This window comes from Rutidosis leptorrhynchoides, chromosome 6 (assembly GCF_046630445.1).
Source record: "Rutidosis leptorrhynchoides isolate AG116_Rl617_1_P2 chromosome 6, CSIRO_AGI_Rlap_v1, whole genome shotgun sequence".
NCBI lineage: Eukaryota > Viridiplantae > Streptophyta > Magnoliopsida > Asterales > Asteraceae > Rutidosis > Rutidosis leptorrhynchoides.
The window spans coordinates 403,527,977-403,549,365 of NC_092338.1; the positions used below are offsets into that span (position 1 = coordinate 403,527,977).

General features: G+C 34.9%; 1 protein-coding gene across 1 annotated transcript; it reads right to left on the reverse strand.

Moving 5' to 3' along the window:
- Positions 1-18,664: 18,664 nt before the first annotated feature.
- Positions 18,665-19,285, reverse strand: LOC139855072 (uncharacterized). Its single transcript, XM_071844329.1, has one exon. It carries the CDS (start codon positions 19,283-19,285, stop codon positions 18,665-18,667), a length of 621 nt encoding a protein of 206 aa, XP_071700430.1.
- Positions 19,286-21,389: the final 2,104 nt, after the last annotated feature.

Genomic DNA, 21,389 nt, shown 5'->3' on the forward strand with positions numbered 1-21,389 from the left:
ACGGACGTATGTTATTTGAGTTTAAGACACGTTGGTTTGCGTGTATTAAAACGAATGGGGTAATTATCACTATAGCGTTAAGTTTAGTTACCAGGGTGCTCTGTTATGTAGAATCTATTGATAAACTTTTGATGAAATCTTGTGGTCTATCTTTATATATGTTTATGACTCGAGCAATTAAACCTATAACTCACCAACATTCGTGTTGACTTTTTAGCATGTTTTATTCTCAGGTCCTTAGAATGCTTCCGCTGTGATGTGCTTGTTGCCTGCATGGAGTCTCTCATGCTTTGTACAAAGTTTATTGCATTCAAAATAAAACTGCGTTGTGTAATAAATAATTGGACTGTGATGTCAACCTGTAAATTAAAGACTTATGTATTTTGGGGTTTTGCTTATACCTAAGCACTCGCCCACATGTTTATAACTTTCTATGTTTAGAAAGTCACTTATTTTAATGAATGCAATATTTTATCAACACGTATCATATAGAGGTCAAAACCTCACTGTGGAATCAATGATTAACGTGCCGCGTCAATAGCGATTTTGACGGGTCGTTACAGCGGGATCAACTTTGATTCCATTACTACTGACTACGTGGCCAAGAAATTGTACTTCATTTAACCAAAAAGCGCACTTAGAGAATTTTGCATAAAGTTGTTCTTTTCTTAACAATTCTAACACAAGTCTCAAGTGTTGTTCGTGTTCTTGGTTATTCTTCGAATAGATAAGAATGTCATCAATAAAGATAATAACAAACTTATCTAAATATGGACTACATACTCGGTGCATGAGATCCATGAAAACTGCGGGTGCATTGGTTAGACCGAATGGCATAACCATGAATTCGTAATGGCCATAACGAGTTCTGAAGGCTGTTTTTGGTATATCGGCTTCTTTAACCCTTAGTTGATGATAACCCGACCTTAAGTCGATTTTGGAGTATACGCTCGAACCTTGGAGTTGATCAAATAGATCGTCGATTCGGGGTAAAGGGTATCGGTTTTTGATGGTTACTTTGTTCAGCTCACGGTAATCGATACACATGCGAAAAGACCCATCTTTCTTTTTAACGAACAAAATTGGAGCTCTCCATGGTGACGTACTTGGTCGGATAAAACCACGTTCTAATAATTCTTGTAGCTGACTTTGTAATTCTTTCATTTCGGTGGGCGCAAGTCTATATGGAGCACGAGCTATTGGTGCGGCTCCTGGTACAAGATCTATTTGGAATTTAACGGATCGGTGTGAAGGTAGTCCCGGTAATTCGTCCGAAAACACCTCAGGAAATTCTCTTGCAACGGGAACGTCATCGATTTTATTTTCTTCTTTTTCAACCTTCTCGACGTGTGCTAGTACGGCATATCAACCTTTTCTTATTAGTTTGCGCGCCTTCAAACTACTAATAAGATTTAATTTGGCATTACCCCTTTCTCCGTACACCATTAAGGGTAATCCATCTTCTCTCGGAATGCGAATCGCCTTCTCATGACAAACAACTTCGGCTTTCACCTTGAACATCCAGTCCATTCCAATAATTACGTCGAAGCTTCCCAATTCCACCGGTATTAAATCAATTGCAAACGTTTCGCTAACTAAACTAATTTTTCGATTTCGGAAAATTTTATCAACCTTAATTAGTTTACCGTTTGCTACTTCAACTATACACTTTTTATCCAAAGGTGTTAACGGGCAATTTAATTTGGCACAAAATTCTCTACTCATATAACTTCTATCGGCACCCGAATAAAAAAAAACATAAGCAGGTGTATTGTTGATAAGAAACGTACCCGTAACAAGCTCCGGGTCTTCCTGTGCTTTCTCCCCATTAATGTTGAAGGCTCTCCCACGGCCTTGCTTATTTCCATTCCTGCACTGGTTTATGGTATGGCCCGGTTTTCCACATCCATAGCAAACAACGCCGTTATTATTTGTTCCGGCATTATTTACTCCTTTGTTTCTATTTGGTCCGTAGACTTCACACTTTGCCGCAATATGGCCATTCCTATTACACTTGGTACATAATTCTCTACAAAACCATTCTGGATGAAACGTATCACACCTGGGGCATATAGTTCTTTGCCTTTTGTTATCGTTGTTGTTGTTGTTGTTGTTGTTGTTGTTGGTAGGGTTATTGTTGTTGAGTCGTTTGTTGTTGTTATTGTTGTGATTGGGATTGTTGTTGTTGTTATTATTATTGGGATGGTTGTTATGGTTATTGTTGCGGTTGTTGTTGCGATTATTGTTGTTGTTGGGGTGGTTGCGATTGTTGTTGTAGTTGTTGTTTTGATTGTTGTTGTTGTACTGGTGACCCTGATTACTGCTTTCCTCCCACTTTCTTTTTTCATGTTTCATTATGGCCTCCTCGGCCGCTTCTTTCTTTATCCTTCCTGTAATTTGGCCTATCAATTTGTCGGCTATACGGCTCGCTTTCTGCATTGTTGCAGGGTCGTTAGCACCTACATGCTCTTGGATTCGTTCTGGCAACCCTTTTATGAATGCTTCAATTTTTGCTTCTTCGTCCTCAAATGCTCCAGGACACATTAAAGCCAGTTCATTGAAATGTCGCTCGTAGGTAGTGACATCTAACCCTTGGGTTGTCAGTGCTTTAAGCTCTGCCTTGAGCTTGTTGATTTCGGTTCTGGGACGGTACTCTTCCGTCATCATGTGCTTGAAAGCGGACCATGGAAGTGCGTAGGCGGTATTCTGTCCTATGTAATCCATGTAGGTATTCCATCATGTCAAAGCAGTACCCCTGAAAGTATGTATGGCATACTTAACTTTATCCTCTTCTGCGCAGTTGCTGATTGCGAACACGGCTTTAACCTTCTCTGTCCACCGCTTTAGTCTAACGGGTCCTTCAGTTCCTTCAAACTCATTGGGTTTGCAGGCCATAAAAGCTTTGTAGGAATATCCTACCCGGTTGCCATTGTTTCCTCCACTGCTGGAACCCGATTGGTTATTGTTGTTCATTGCATTCACCACTGCAGCCATATTTGCAGCGAAAGCTTGAAGTTCTTCTGTGTTCAATTGTTGTTGTCTAGTAGCCGGAGGAGCCATTTCCTTCAAAAATAGCCGACTGAGTTAATCATATAGAATTTTAGAAGTTGCCAAAAAGTATTTTGTAGCTTAATATGAACTTATTATTATAAAGGCCTTTTCTTCATATTAGCGTTTTATAACTATAATAATGTTCATACTTAGCAGCTAACACACAAATTAACTACTAAAATTCTAATATGAAAAACTATGGTAAGTTATTACGTTACTACGTAATAATAAGTTGTAATAATAATAATAATAAACCTTCCATGCTTATTCTTATTATTATACAATCATAAGGAAAATTACATTGCGGATTTTCTTACAAACTTAAACACACAATATAATACATATTATACAATGCATGGAATACAGGATAGCTGCCGATGGTTCAAGAACGGCGAGATTTCTTAGATGTTGACATTGTTTCTTTCTCGGCCAAACGTTTGGATTTTCGTTTGGATAGTTCTTTTTCCAATTCCTCCCAATTGGTTCTTTCGGCTAATTGTTTGGGAGCAAAACCAACAGTCGTTATACGAGCGGTCATTTTATAAACTGGTCTTTTAGGTGGTTCAGGTGGATGATCACAAAAATTTTGGGTCATAATAGGTTCATCGGGTTTGGGATCGGGTATAACAGCCAAAGATTTTCCCAAATCACGTTGTGGTTCGGTAATTTCCACAACTTCTTCAGGATCCTCTTCTTCGGGTTCCTCTTCGGGATCTTCTTCTGGATCCTCTTCTGGAACCTCTACTGGCAATTGTGAATCTTCCCAATTTTCCCAACAATTTTCCACTTTAATGGTAGCACCAAAAGTTAACTTTTTCGTTAGTTCATAAGTCATATGCTTTGACTCAGCCTCCGAATCACTTGATAAGTAAATGAAATCTGAATCACTAGAGATGCTTATATGATCGGATGAAGTCATCTATCACATAATAGCATTCACGTTAAGAGAATGATATATCTTATATTATTTATATGTTAATAATCTTATGTTTCCAACAATTATATTAAGCAATCATTTTTAAAAATAATTACGGTCGAAGTCCAGACTCACTAATGCATTAAAAATCAGTTAGACACACTAATGAAAAATTTTCTGATTCTCTAAGACCAACGCTCGGATACCAACTGAAATGCCCCGTTCATATTAATTATAAACGTTTCATATTAATTGGTTTCTTTGCGAGGTTTTGACCTCTATATGAGACGTTTTTCAAATCTTGCATTCGTTTTTAAAAAAAACATAACCTTTATTATTGAATAAAGGTCTTAATGACATAATTTAGATTGTCTATCAAAGACAATCTCCTCAAATAAATAAGTTTTTACACAACCCATTACAATATGATCAAATATATTACAACAAATACTCTGAATGCAAGTTTAAATAATATAAACAATTATGCCGACTTCAAATCTTGACCTTGGGTTGGCATACGACAGCGGAAGCGTTTTTAATATTCACCTGAGAATAAACATGCTTAAAACGTCAACAAAAATGTTGGTGAGTCATAGGTTTAATTTCTATATAATAATCATAGCATTTAATAAGCTACAAGATTTCATTTAATTAAATGTGCAGGATCATTACAACTGCAAAAATCATTCATACGATGAGTCACCTGGTAACCGACCTTAACATAGATTGCTTAAGATATCTGGCATCATACATTCCACTATTCAAATGTATGACAAGAACCCTTCGAAGTACTAAAGCATTTCCACTATTCGAAAATGGGGGTGGTTGGTGCCCGTAGATCTACCTTTAGGATTCGCGTCAATTAGTGTTTTTCACTAATTCTTAGGTTACCAAACATAATAATAATAAGTACAGATATCCGGTATAACAAAACAATCGTAGAATGTAGTTTCATGAACTTATGGTTATTTTGTAAAACATTTATAAATTTTTCATGTATTCTCATCCCAAAATAATTTAGATAGTAAAAATGGGACTATAACTCACTTGTGATGATTTCCGAATAGATGGTGATAAGACTTGGCATTTTGACAAATTCACGAACCTAATAATAATATTCTTGTGTCAAGATATATATATATATATATATATATATATATATATATATATATATATATATATATATATATATATATATATATATATATATTAATTAATATTCCATACTTATGATACTTGGGATAATTTTAATTGTCCATTGTTAGTAGTCCAACGTTCGTAGTCCAATAGTCCAATAGTCCAACAGTATAAATATATATATATAAATATAAATGCGTATATTGTGTTAGAATTCACTAACACTATAATATATTGTCTTAATATAATAAGACACATAATATGTATATTGTCTGAAGCAATCCGCGACCCATTGTATACATGTCTCAGGCTCGATCACAACTCAAAGTATAAAATATTTTGGAATCCACTTCGACCCACAGCTAACTCGAGATTACTGCCAATGGTGTCTAATAGTTTGTTCCAATAATATATATAGAAGAAGTCAAAATGATATGTCAATACTTTTTATACGAATCCACGGTGATCAAGTCATATATATATATATATATATATATATATATATATATATATATATATATATATATATATATATATATATATATATATGGTGCCTTACGATCTTTATTAAGACTATAATATATTATCGTAGAACTTAATCACGACTATTATAAATTGTATTTCTATAAGTTCGGGAACAAGACATGTATAAATATATGTAGGATACAAGGTAAGTTAGCTAGGGTAAGGTTAGCATCCATTTTTATAAATCATGTCCGTAGCTAAAAATTAAGAAAAATATCCAATTTTGTTTTACCCATAATTTCTTCGTTACAAATCCGTTTTGAGTGATTCAAGTTGCCATGGTTTCGTATCGAACTCAACATTATTAATCTTAACATAAAAAGTATAGGTTTATAGTCAAAAATACAGCTTAAGTGTCAAATAAGAGAAGATAGTCATATCCGTCGTAAGAACGACATCTTGATGACCCTTTTGAAAAACATACTTCCACTTAGAGTTTAACCATGGATTTTGGATATATTTCATATCCATATAAAATAAGATTTTTCACCAAAGGAAATCTTTTAATTCAAAGTTTAAGATAGGTTTTTAAAATTAAACCCAAAACAGCCCCCGTTCGACTAAGACGACGTATATTCGATTTTAAGGTGTTCTTCGTGTTTACAAGTTTTATATCCTTATGTTAGCTTGACATACTATCATAATATATGTGTTGAAGTATTTTAAAAGTCAAGTTAGAAGGAATAAGTTTATTTGCAAACAAGTTTAGAAATAATCTAAACTATGTTCTTGTTGTTATTAGTTATAAACTCAAAATAAGATAGCTATATGAATATAAATCGAATAAGATTATGAATAAGGTTACTACCTTAAATCAAATGAATAAAGTTTCTAGAGAAATATGGAGAATATCTTGAGTTCAAAGATATCCTTGATGGCTTGGAATTCTTGAAGTAAAATCATGAAATGAACAAAAGTTCGAATAAGAATTCTATCTTGATTTTAAGATAGTTATAGTTATATAAATTGAACCAAAGCTTATATATGATTATTATCTTGATTATAAGATGAAAGACTACTGGAATGAAAGTGGAATTCTTGATCCTAAAGAGTTTTTGAGTTGGATTAAAAAGTTTGGAAGTAATCTTCTTCAAATGGGTGGTTATTTTGATATGTTCTTGAAAGAGTTTTCTTATGGTGTTTAAGGCTTAGCATATGACCCAAAGGTTGCTGAATATGATGAAGGTTATGAGAGTGTTTGAGTATGTATGTGTAGAGAGTAAATGATGTAGTAATCTTGAATCAAATGTATGTGTATTTATCCTCCATTTTGGCATGAGACATGGGGGAGACAAAAACAAATTTCCAATTTGTTATTTTGTGTAATAATGTATGCTAACTTCCAATTTAAGTTCCCTCTCATCTAGGGCAGATCTAAATCTATTAAAAAGGTTGACTTTGATGTGTATATAGCCATAGTAAATACCTTTAGAAGTTGTGTATGATACGGGTATGAATACCGAATAAATACGAGTAGAATTCTTGATAGAATTGAATGAGAATATGAGTATAGCTATCTTTGTTGAGTATAAGTATGTTAGTATATATGTTTAAGTCCTTCAAAAGTGTATTAATACATATTAATACAATACATATACATACATTTTAATTTAGAAGTTATTACAACGTTAATCGTTATATATATGTATATAGTCTTGAAGTCCTTAAGTTAGTAATCTAATTTTATGTATATAACCAATTGTTATTATATGTAATGAGATACTTAAATATCATTTTATCAAATCATATATATATATTGAGATTATGTATATAACCAATTGTTATTATATGTAATGAGATACTTAAATATCATTTTATCAAATCATATATATATATATATATATATATATATATATATATATATATATATATATATATATATATATATATATATATATATATATATATATATATATCCATATATACATCATTATATAATTATTTCGAGTTATGACGTTCGTGAATCGTCAGACAGACTGGGTGGCCAAACATTTGTATAAAATTCATTTCAAATAACCAAGTCTTAATGAGTTTGATTGCTTAACATGTTGGAAACATTAATTATGTAAATATTAATCTTCTATATATATTAGAGGAAAAATCCGGGTCGTTACAGATTACCAGGTGTTCACCATATGAATTATTTTTATCTCTATGTATGGGATGTATATTTATGAGAAATGGAAATGAAAATCTTGTGGTCTATTAAAAATGATGGAAATGAATATTGATGATAAACTAATGAACTCACCAACCTTTTGGTTGACACTTTAAAGCATGTTTATTCTCAGGTATGAAAGAAATCTTCCGCTGTGCATTTGCTCATTTTAGAGATATTACTTGGAGTCATTCATGACATATTTCAAAAGACGTTGCATTCGAGTCGTTGAGTTCATCAAGATTATTATTAAGTCAATTATAGTTGGATGTATTATGAAATGGTATGCATGCCGTCAACTTTTGATGTAAAAAAAGTTTGTCTTTTAAAAACAAATGCAATGTTTGTAAAATGTATCATATAGAGGTCAAATACCTCACAATGAAATCAACTATTGTGAATCGTTCATAATCGGTATGAACGGGGCATTTCAACGTGCTTCTACAAATAGAAAGCATTAACATAAGTACGTGACACTAAGGTCATTACAAAACCATAGTTCGAGAATAACATAAGTTGTGAATGCAAGATAAAAGTTCCATGATTGAGACATCTCTAAACAATGCTGCGGAAGTCTAACAAAGCGAGTCTATAACAGCAAGTCTAATACAGCGGAAGCAACAACGTCTAAGCACCTGAGAAATAACATGCTTTAAAATGTCAACACGAATGTTGGTGAGCTATAGTTTTATTGTAATCAACAATGTAATGTCGACCACGAGATTTCGTATTCAAAATAGTATGAAAAGTATATGCTTAAGCGTGGGCACTTGGTAACTAACTTAACGTAAAATAATATATCACCCCCTAAAAGTACACTTGTAAAGTGCGTTAAATCAGACAAAGTATTAAACACCCGTTAAATGCTAGTGCGACTAGCCCGAGTGGGGATGTCAAACCCTATGGATCCATATCTAAGATTCGCGTTCACCGGTTCATAAACCAATGACTAAACGTTACCGAGCTAAGGGGAAAGTTTATACCGTTATGTCACCCACACATATATAAATTTTAAGTACTCGTGTCTAGTATGTTAAAACATAAAAAGCGCATGTATTCTCAGTCCCAAAAATAGTTGAAGTAAAAAGGGAGCTATAACTCACAGTGAATGTGCGGTAAAGTCAATACGAATAAGTAAGCAAGTAGTAAGTTAGTCTGAAAGGTCCTCAACCTAAGTCAAAGGTCACTAAGTTAGTAAATTATCCCCAAAAGTTTAAAAGTAAATAAGTTAAGTCTTAAGTATCATCATCATCATCATCATACGTAAAAGATAAAGTAAGTTTTCAACAAGAATAGAGATCGAAACAAACGGCTGACTTCGATCAGCTGCTACGACCTCTATACAAACTGAAATGACGCACGGTCAGTGGTCAAGGCTCCGTATGTGAGTCCTTCTACCGCTGTCAAATTTTCAGATTCTAACTCGATTTCGTTTGACCGTGGAGACGGTTCAAGCGCGAGTAGGTCAGAAATTTCAGCACGTCGTTACGAAGGCGTAGTGATTTTCGGAAAGCTATAAATCCTAAACCGTATATCGGATTTAGGCGAGTCTTAAATGAAAAGTCATCTAATCGAACCGAACTATCCAGAAATCAACTTTACATAAGTCTCAGGAGTCTGATCAAACCCTGAAAAACAGAAAACAAGTGCTCCGGTAGGCTTCTTGGTGTTTGATGCTCATCACGGTTCTCATCCTTGATGCGTATAAGCCTCAAGTGTACAACTCTTGATGTTTTAGCATCACTTTAACCAAGGTCTAACCATCAACACACAAAGTCAAGACTAAGAAATGAAATACAACTCATTTGAGATTTTGAGGAAGATGATGAACCAAAGTTACATCAAGTTCTTAGTTTCGATACAAGTACAAGTTCTATTAAGCTATAAACTTTGATTCAAACTAAATAAGCAAGACCTTAAGTTATAGAACTTAGATCTTAGCTAAATATTGAAAACCTTAGACTAAAAAGTCTAGATCTTATGTTCTTGGTGAAACCCTGAGTTATAGAACTTAGACTTTCAACTTTTACAAAACCTTAAGTTATGAAACTTAGATTTTTGCAAAGTAAAATGAATGTAAGCTTATGAGCTTTTGTTTAAACAAGTTAGATGACCATAAGTTACATAACTTAGATCAAACACAATAATAAAACCTTAAGCTAGAAAGCTTGGATTTTTTAACAATACTTATGAGATTTCAAGCTAGTAAGCTTGTATCTTTGTTTAATGGAACACAAGTTACAATTTAAAGTACAACAAATTAAAGAAGATCATAAGTTAATAAACTTGATCTTTTAATGAATTTTTTGTAGAAACCTCAAGCTAGAAAGCTTGGATTTCTAATATTCTTAAAGATCCTTAAAGTAAAAAGTTAGATCTACAAGTTACATGAAGATTATAAATATAAGTTTTGATCTTTTAACATAAATAAAGAGATCTTAAGTTATAAAACTTAGATCTAACAAGGAAATGAAGATTCAAAGCTAAAACGCTTGAATCCTTCATGTTCTTGAAGACTTTCAAATCAAAGTTTGAATCTACAAGATGTATGAAGATTCAAGTCACAAAACTTGAATCCTTGATCATGATGATGATGAATCGCGAATTAAAGAAATAAAAGAAAGAAAAAGAAGCCAAGAACTTACAAGTTCTTCAAAGTTTAGTGTGAGAAAGTTAGAGAGAAAACTTAGAGAAAAGTGTGTGTGTTTTGTGAGAAATGAAATGGAGTGTGTATTTAACAAAGAAAGAAAAGAAAAAAAATATAAGGATGGTGAATGGGGGTGGTGGCCGACGGTTTTGGCAAGCATGGGGGGGGCATTTGCTTTGCATGGGTGGTGGTACAAGGTGATGCTAGCATGTTGGGTGGCATGGGGTATTAAGTTAAAATGTGTAAGTAGTAGTACATAAGCATGCTTAATCCTTGTCTTATATCTTGATGGGTTATCTTATGTCTTAATGGACTCATAAGTCCATAAAGATGGGCTAATTAACTAGTCCATTAACTAAAGTAGGGTGGGCCTTTAATAAGTTAAGTCCATTAAGGTGCTAAGCCCATGTAACTAACTAGTGTGCATTAGTAAAATACTAAGAGTAATTAAGAAACCATAATAAATAACAATTATGATTAAGTAGTCATAACGCTCCAATTATGACAAAAGTTAACGTGTACCAAGTACGTAGCGTGTTTTAAACGACAAGTGACACTGACGGTCATAAATACATTCGAGGATCAAGTTAAGTAACTAAGTACTTAATAACACATTGTAAGGCATTACGAAATTCATTAACATGAATAAATACCCCATAAAATAATATAGCTCAGTACGCACATATACGCTGTTTTGTGAAAGTAATAAATATAATTATAAGTCGAAAAAGTCAGGTCGTTACAACAGTTGACCCAAACCTATGTTGTATTCTGACAAAACCCTCAAGAAGAAATTGGTTGGTGGAATACGAATGTTACCAACTTCTCGGGTTTGATCGTAAACGGTGATCATGTTGGCAGGAGGTTTGTGGGCCCGTTGGTTTGGTTGGGGGAGTGTAGGGTTGAAATTGGTGATTAGTGGGTGTCATTCGACGATGCATTTAATTGACTCTTGGTCAAGAGTCGAAACAATGGAATGTACATGTAAAAACGTGGAACCGGAAGAAGAAGACGTCATGAGTAAAAAAGATGAGAAGTTGACAGACCTGAAAAAAGGATGATTGTGTTGTTTCCGGATCTTGATCGGAGAAAATGGGAGCAAAGATGAAAAAGAGTAAATTGAATCATTTACCTAAAATGGATATATGTACGGTTTATTTATATTCATCAATAGTTAGGGCTCCAAAACGGGTAGATTGAATATGCACCGTACACGTGTCACTAATCCAAGCTAGTGGCAAAAAGAATAAGTATTAACGATAAGAATATCGCGTGGTTAGGCTTGAAATCTGTGCAGGTTAGCAAATTATGGTGGTTACGCAAGATTTGATTTGACAACCTGTCATGATTATATGTGCTGCAGCCGTCAATGCTGTTGTCATCAGCAGACGTTTGATTGACAGCGGCTGACCAGTAATTAATGCTAATTGATGGTAAATCTTTGGTAAATCTTTTGGTAAATCTTTGGTGTATGTTTTGAGGCTATCCAAGATTATTTTATGTAATATATATCTTGTTTAAAGTCGTCAATTTACAAAGTTCCTAGGCAATAGTAGTTTAACATGATGTGCCATGGTGATCGCACATCATATTAAACTGGGGGACTTAATGATACGCGTACCTACGCGCATGGCGCTCGTGCGTATCACGTGCAGAGCGCACGTCTCGAATAAATAAGAACTATCAGATTAGGAGGTGTGCACGCAATCTTTGCTTAGCGTACACGAAAGCAATCTGGTATGATATTATCCGTAATTAGATATAATCCTTTCCTAACTATAATTCCGTTATTTATGGGAGTTATTTGGAAGGATCAAGAAGATAATTACGAGGTAACTAAGGTTAGGGTTTGGCTATAAATACAACCCTAAACCTCCTTCATTCGACACGAACGTTTTTCTGTATTACTCGATATTCTGATTGCAACCAGAAAACGATCTTACGACAAGCAGGTATGTTCTACGAACATGTACCTAATGTAGTCATCTTTCGTGGCCATTACTGTGGCTCATGCCATTAATGGTGGACCAAGCTTCGATCACCCTTTTGTAGATCATCATCTCTATAAAGGTTATTTACGGTAAACTGGACCGGAGATCGAAGCTGCGAATGTCCTTAAACACCCCGACATGCACTCAACATGAATCTAACTCTTATAGCAGATTTATGTTCGATCATTTACATTACTTAACACATATGAGATGTTCATTAGAAGAACTCCCCTTCATCCTTTGTTTATAAAGAACATTTCAGGGTAATGATTATCTCTTCTAATCTTATAAAGTTAAATAAATATATGACGTTATACATTTTCTACATAATGGCATTGATTGTTATATGTGGGTTCATTTATTGGCATGCGTGCTATTCTTTTATGTGAGTTTTTTATTTATATGCGATTGTAATTTACTGTAATGTAGTTAAAAAAGTTAGGGGTTATCTAAATCTACCAGAATTTTTTACTTAATCTACCAATACACTTGAGCGTGTAGTGTACTCTCAAGTGGATTAATGGGTCGAAACCAGTAAAAAAAGTTTCCCAAAGTCTATTTTGGATTCTAGGGAACTGAGCCTTAAAAATTATAAAGGTTCTTTCTGTGCTTGGGTGATGGTGTTTCTGATAACATATTGATACACCAGGTGAAAATTTTCTTCAGTTTTTGAAGAGACCGTTTAAAATTGGTTTGACAAAGAAAAGATCGCAGAGTGTATACATTATAGTGGTTGTTATTTACGGAATAGTTAAATATTGACATTCTCTCATTATTTGTGGAGTTATTCCTTCTTCGTGTTAAAAAATAAGTCTGGCGACGAGTATTCATTGAATGATGTTGAGTTCATTATGCTATTTTGGTTTTATTTTACCTTTGTTTCAGGTTCAATCTAATTCACACGTTCGACTCGATGTTCTGATTGTGGTAAAAATGAAGGGGATGCATTCAAAACATGAGTATTGTGCACCAACACAACAACATATGCGATTGGAAAATAAGTATGACGAATTGATTAATACAGCTCCAGTGCAACAATATTCATACATATTCTCGCAAATCCGCGGGTTTAAAATGATAGAAATCCAATAGTCTATATTAATTTTTATTTAATAAACAAAATTAATTTAGGATGAATTCAACATGGTAACCAAATTTTAATACTTGGAGTAAGAGGATTTGAGAAATTTTAGTAAGTTAATACGTATTATTTTATAAGTTTAAAAAAAGTTAATAAATAATACGATACGATTTGGGTTCTACCCTAACAAACCCTCCGTTCTACGGAGTAGTTAAATAATAAAAAATCACAGATATATTGACAAAGAGTCAAAACTTGTAATTTAAGCTTGGATCTAGGCTTGGGCTTTATTGTTTGTACGATTGTTTCTGTTTAAAGACAGAAATCATAGGGAAATTGGTGAGAATGCCCCCATTTCAGGATGTCTTTAACAATATGCCCTCAAAATATCGAAATTGCAGCAGATGCCCCCTACCCACGCATCCCGCACCACGCATCATGCGTATTCCACGGTGCGTGATGCGTGTAACCGGGCATAGTATCATCTGTACATATACACCTAACATACACCCCACGCACTTTACATGCACGGTGCATATGGTTTCGTGCGTGGTGCGTAATTAACCAGATAAGGTAAGATAAGATTTCCTGACATTTTCTCGATTATCAAGATCTGAAAAGCCAAAACCTGGGGTCCCGTATATCACCTTTTCTGATTTATTAAGACGTTAAATGCCAAAAGTAGGGGTCCCGAAGATCACGAGCACACATACGCACCACACACTAAACATGCACGGTGCGTATGGTTTCGTGCGTGGTGCGTAATTCACCAGATAAGGTAAGATAAGATTTCATGACATTTTCTCGATTATCAAGATCTAAAAAGGCAAAACCTGGGTCCCGTATATCACATTTTCTCGATTATTAAGACGTTAAATGCCAAAAGTGGGGGTCCTGAAGCTCACGATCACACTATAAGCCAAAAGTGGGTGTCCCAAAGGTCACGAGAACCTATATCCTAAATGTTCATAAATATCACCCTTAACACAACACCAAAACGCATCAGATATCTCTGAACAACATCACTTACTGCTTCACCTCCACCATAGCATCATCCTTCACTACTTCAAAAAAAAAAGAAAGAAAAAAACTAACAAAGTCACACCCATTGTGTATTTGACAGTATAAGTTGTCCATTCGACGCCCAAACAAACCCAGCAAGGGTGTATTTGAACCGGTGAGTAATGTTTGGGCATTGAACCGGTAAACTCACCCTTACTGGTTCGTTTGGGCATTGCGTGGACAAAAATCATTGAACCGTCATTGAACCCGGCATTGGAATGTTTAAACCGCACGCAATTATGGTGCGTGGTGTGCAGTGCGCGTGCATGTTGCATGGTGCGTGGTGTACGAAAATGAATCCAGATAGAAAAAAGAAGAAAAAATATGTTTCACGAGCTTAAAACAGCTCATCAACTGTATCTTGAATTTTCAAGATAACTGATCATCTGCTTTAATTTTCAGGGTAATTGATCTTGTTGACGATATATTTACATTCTTGATGATCCACCATATTTGTTCCAACATCTTTTCAACCCAACCGCATTCACCGCACACACCTTGTTCCTCAGTTCCGGCCTCGATAGATGACGAAAATAACAACTCAGGTAACCACCCATCTTTCCCCACTTCTCTATCATTATTTGTCTTCTTAGGTGGTTTCGTTCCATTTTCACCAAATGGTAAGTGTACACTGCATATAAGTTAAGTAATGCATAATACTTAAACTTATTTAACTTCAAATTAAAAATTACAATGTTGGTGGTATGATTGTAATAACTACGTTGCAACGATCAAATATTTTGATACTCGAATGGATTATTATGGGAGTTTAATTAGTATGCAAAAACATCCATCAAGTAAATCATCCGACTCTCAACCAAGAGAGAGTGGGGTAACATGTGTATAAGTCCAGCTTCGTAGAGAGCTCCTCCAATTGAGGGCTTTAATACACAGGGCCTGTTGTAGTGCATAACTCCTTGAATAACAAATCTTGTACTTATGTGCTTCATTAGCAGACACATAGCAATGATAAAGATACGTCTTCCCGCAATCCCAATCATGATGCTCATCTTTCTAAGTTGCATAGTATAACTGAAGCATCCCATGTTGGTCGGAGTCGGCTTCACATACCCGTGTTTATAAACAAACCATGCCGTTTAATTTTTAGTTAACGGAATGGTTTGTTTATAAACAATTTAGGTATTTCGACCAACTAAGGGTGTTTCTATTATAATATATGACTTAGAGTGATGAGCAGCATGATTGGGATTGCAGGAAGACGTATCTTTATCATTGCTAAGTGACTGCTAATGGAACACAACAATTCAAGGTTTTATATTAAAAGCAATTATCTTACTTCAACAGGCCTCGTATTAAAGCAGTTGAAGGAACTCTCAACAAAACTGGACTTAGCTAGATGTCACCCGACTCTCACTTGGTTACGACGCAAATGGTTACCTGATGGTTGTTGTTGTCTCCTACAAGACACCCATCAAAAATCTAGTCGGAATTCAAAACATTCCAATGTTGCGACGTACTTATTTTACCCTAATAACCACCACCAGTGTACGTTGAAGTTTTTAAGTTTGAGTTTAGGTATGCACTACTTGACTATATGCAGTGTATACTTAGCATTTGATGAAAGTGGAACCCCACCATTAGAGGACAAAAATGATAGAGAAATGGGAAAAGATGGGCGGTTATCTGAATTGTTATTTTCATCATCTATCGAGGCCGAGAACCGAGAAATAAGGTGATGCGGTCAATTTGGATGATAAGATTTTGAAACAAACTATGGATTATCGAGATCTTAAATATGCGTTCATCAAGATCACTTACCCTTAAAACTAAAGTTGTTGATTAAAGTTGATGCATTGTTTTAAGATCGTGCCACATATACGTGTGTATAATCAAGTCGAAGATGCATTGTTTTAAGATCGTGCCACATATACGTGTGTATAATCAAGTCGAAGATGCCCTTTTGACCTGTTTAATTTATTAGCTTAGCGGTGTGAACCTTGTAATGGTTAATTATTAACATTTCGAGTGGATTACTTAATTTATGTTTATATAACAAGTATGTTTTGTTGCTTATTTTCCCTTTTGTTTTTGTTCATATACAATAATATTTAGAGTTATAAACATACGGCTACACACAAAAAAACAAGGCCCAAAAAACAATATTAATTTACAGGGTGCAAGTGCCCAAAAATAATTTACAACATACAATCTAATAGTTATAAACAAACGGCTACACCCAAATAATATTCTAGTCGAACCATTCTTCTTGTTCTTCCTTCACAGGCAACAAATTTATGAAGTCATCAATGGTCAAAATAGGGGCATATGGTGAGAGAACGAGTTGTTCTCTTCTTCTATAAACAGAACCAGTTCCCTTTTTCTTCTTCTTTGCAAGCTCAGCATCGAAATCAAAAACTGGGGCACCACCATACTTAGTTGCCTTATCAAACAACTCTCTTAGACTGTCAATAACATTATCTTTCAATTTGCCATCTTTATATTTGAAGATTTCAAACAGCTCCATCCACTCTGAGTGTCTATAATTACATAGTTCATCAACATGGATATGTTCAAGCTCGAAATTTTCTCTTCTGATGTTGAATGTGTGATTGGTGCATCTTTGACACTTATAGATTTTTGATTTGCTATATCTTTTGGTCATCACATCCTTATATTTATTCGCATAAACCTTATCCCATGCTGTGTCGGAAACATCACATAATGATGAACTCTTCGTTAAACTCTTCTTTGATATCTTCTTTGGCTTTTGTTGCTTTGCTGCTTCCTCTTCAGCATCAAGTTCTTTTTCAAAGGAAGCAACAAGTTGCAAAGCAGTTTTTTTTTAGATCTCATCATCAAGCTCTTTTTGTTTTTGCATTGCTAGAGCTTGGGAAGCCATATATTCCTTCATGCTTAAGCCCAGTGAAGTTGCCTTGTCATAGATTTCTCTTTCATCTTCTATACTTAGCCTCAAATCACAGGCTTCTAGATATGAATCAATATCCATTCCTACTGTGGCTGCACTGATGTAATGCTTCTGGTCAAGTGGATGATATGTTGAAATGTTCGCTTGTTGATCCAGAGGTATTCTTTCGACTTCTTGTTCAATAGTCTCTGATGGTTGTTCTTCGATTACGATTTATGGTTGTTGTTGTTCAACTAGTTTAGTTCTCTGTATTTTAGGGGCATATCTACCTGGTGTAGCGTACGGTGACCTGATATGACGACTCATTTTTATGGGACGTCGATGGAAACCGGGCGACGGTAACGTAGGTAAGGCCCGAGTTGCTGACACAGCAACTGTGTCAGAAGCGTACCCATCCTCCTGTAGATAAACCAACCTTTTAAGACATATAAAAACATGAATAAATATATCTAATTAGTAGAATAAATACATTTAACATGTTACCTTATGATCTAGAATGCCAATACGTCATCCAATCATTTCAGCCCATCTGGTCATGTCATTTAACTTCTCTTGAACATCGCAAGATGGTGGTGGTGGTGGTGGTGATAGGGGTCCTATCGGTGATGGTAGTGGTGGTGGTGGGGGTCCTGTTGGTGATGGTGATGGTGGTGATGCGTGTGCAACCAACTCTCTGTCAAAAACATTGGAACACCCACCAGTCGGACGTTGCCTCAGCCGGTGTAAGCTCCAACGTCCTTGGAGGTCTGTCATCAGTAGCAACACCATCCTGATGAAATCAACACGAAAAAATGTAAAAAGTTAGATAAATAAGTTTAGGATTACCAAGTTTTTAACGAGCATGAATAAGAAAGAAATTACCAAGTCTAGTAGGCCAAACATTCCTTCCAAAGTGCCTTCTTCCGACGCCCCCAGTACACCGCCCTCGGAATGCCACCCTCCGAGATCTTCCTCGCTTTACTCCCAATTTGCCTCGAGAATATCTCTCAAATCCACATCTACAATTCATATATAATCATTGAGTTAAAATAGTATGTTAACTTTTTTAAATTAACCAAATATTACATATAAACACAACTTATTAATTAATACCTGAAATGCCCAGACGAATCCAGGAATGGTGTATTTAACTTTTCTGGTGGCATTTAGATCACGCTTTGAAAGCGGGTTTTTTAACCCGCGGTACGTATAATCCCAGACACGAGAACCTCATGGATATTGTGCTATATTATTAAAATCCTCTATGAAATGAAGAAAGGTGTTGTCAATCTTGTAATGTGGCTGCTTACCCATCATTCCCATCTCTATGACGATAATAATAGCTAGCCGGACAAGATCGTCATCAGCAGTCTCTAGCCCCCTTGTGTTTAGAAATCGGGCCTTGATATGTCCGTAAGTCAAGGTGTCTTCGCCAACATTTTCTTGAAAACACCGTACCCTAATAGGAGGCGTTGTCTGCCTCACCTCAGCAGGAACATAATGATTCATGGAGGTAAGCTCACCGAATCTAAGACCAGTCATCAAACAAAATTCTCTTCGACCAAACCTCACCGTCAGTGAACGGGACAACCCAAACCAAAGATCATCGTGTTCCTCTTGGATTTCCACCCTAGATGACCGTCTTTTCTTCTTCTTCTGAAGCATAAGATTTACATATGCCGCATCGTTCTCTATAAACAACACATTTAACCATGGTCCAAAAATAGTCTTCTTGAATCGTTCCCGCTGTCTTGTGGTCAACTGGGTACCTATGCTCTTTATCAAATTGGTGCTACACCTCAGTGTAAGCTCAGCCGATTTATAAACTTGAAAACAAACAACTACGACCATCAAAAACTGTTTAAAAGAAATCCAACAAAAGAAATACCACCGACGCATGCACCCCACACCACACACGTTGCGGCACGCTCTTTGCGTGGTGCGTGATTTGACAGTTGCTACTTTAACGACCCAAAAAAATTCATATGTGTTACGATTAATAAGAACTAAACTAATTATAAACAACATCAAAGACCATCAAACACAATTTCACAACAACCAATTGATTGGTAACTTAAACACACACCAGCTGTTCACCGAAATGTATGCAACAAATAACGAATCAAAATCAATGTAATAGCGATGTTACCTGTTTGTTTGACATTGTAGGTGATGTGTAAATGTTGCTCGTTGTTGATCAAACACTTTAATAAGTCGGATTTGACGGTTTTCCCTCGTACAACAACATTAAACACGATTGACATTGGTAAAGGGGTTTTTTGATGCTTGATTCTGTGTATGATGTTGGTAACGGGGTATTTTGATGCTTTATCGTATCATAGGTTGACCTTTATCGAGAACCGAATGAGTTACAAGCAAAAAAATGATGAAATGATCGATTTCTAAAAAATCGCCTGGGTGCGTGTGATAAGGCTAAAAAGGAACATATATTTCATAGCAATATTCCTCCTAAATAATAGGTTTTCATATGTAATTGTATTATATTTTCATTGTAATTGTTTAAATAAATAAGTGCGAAGACAAAAGGCGAAAACGAAGATTTGAAGACACAAACGTCCAAAAAGCTCAAATGTACAAGATACAATTCAAAAGGTTCAATTTATTGATGAAAAACGTCTAAAAATGACAAGAGTACAAGTTACAAAACGCAAAGTACAAGATATTAAATTGTACGCAAGGACGTTCGAAAATCCGGAACCGGGACATGAGTCAACTCTCAACGTGCGACGCAACGGTGCAAAAATTACAAGTCAACTATGCACATAAATAAAATATAATATTTAAATAATTCTTAAAATTATTTATATATTATATTATTATTTAATTACGTCGACAAGCTAAGATCCAAAAAATTGTGAGCTGGAAAATCAAACTCCACGACTCGCGGAGTTTGAAGGCTTAAAACTCCACGACTCGCGGAGTTTGAAATTTCAAAAATGTCCTATAAATGCAACGAATTCTGGCCGAGTTTAAACACCATATTCATATATCTCTTCCTCTGTAACATAAATAATAAATAAATAATATATATATATATATATATATATATATATATATATATATATATATATATATATATATATATATATATATATATATATATATATATATATATAGTGTAGTTTTATATTAGATTAGTTTTGGGTTATGCAAAGGTTATTTTACGGGTTTTAAAGTCGGAGCTCTGTCCGTGTAACACTACGCGATAAATAATCAATGTAAGCTATGTTCTCCTTTTTAAATTAATGTCTCGTACTTAAGTTATTATTATGCTTATTTAAGACGAAGTAATCATGATGTTGGGCTAAAAATATTAAAATTGGGTAATTGGGCTTTGTACCATAATTGGGGTTTGGACAAAAGAACGACACTTGTGGAAATTAGACGATGGGCTATTAATGGGCTTTATATTTGTTTAACTAAATGATAGTTTGTTAATTTTAATATAAAGATTTACAATTGAACGTACCTATAAATAACCATATACACTCGATCGGACACGATGGGCGGGATATTTATATGTACGAATAATCGTTCATTTAACCGGACACGGGAATGGATTAATAGTCTATGGAATTATTAAAACAGGGGTGAAATTATGTACAAGGACACTTGGCGTAATTGTTAACAAAGTATTAAACTTTGGATTACACGCAGTCGATATCCTGGTGTAATTATTAAACAAAGTATTAAAACCTTGTTACAGTTTAAGTCCCCAATTAGTTGGAATATTTGACTTCGGGTATAAGGATAATTTGACGAGGACACTCGCACTTTAAATTTATGACCGATGGACTGTTATGGACAAAAACCAGACGGACATATTAAATAATCCAGGACAAAGTACAATTAACCCATGGGCATAAAACTTAAAATCAACACGTCAAACATCATGGTTACGGAAGCCTAAATAAGCATAATATATTTTATGTCA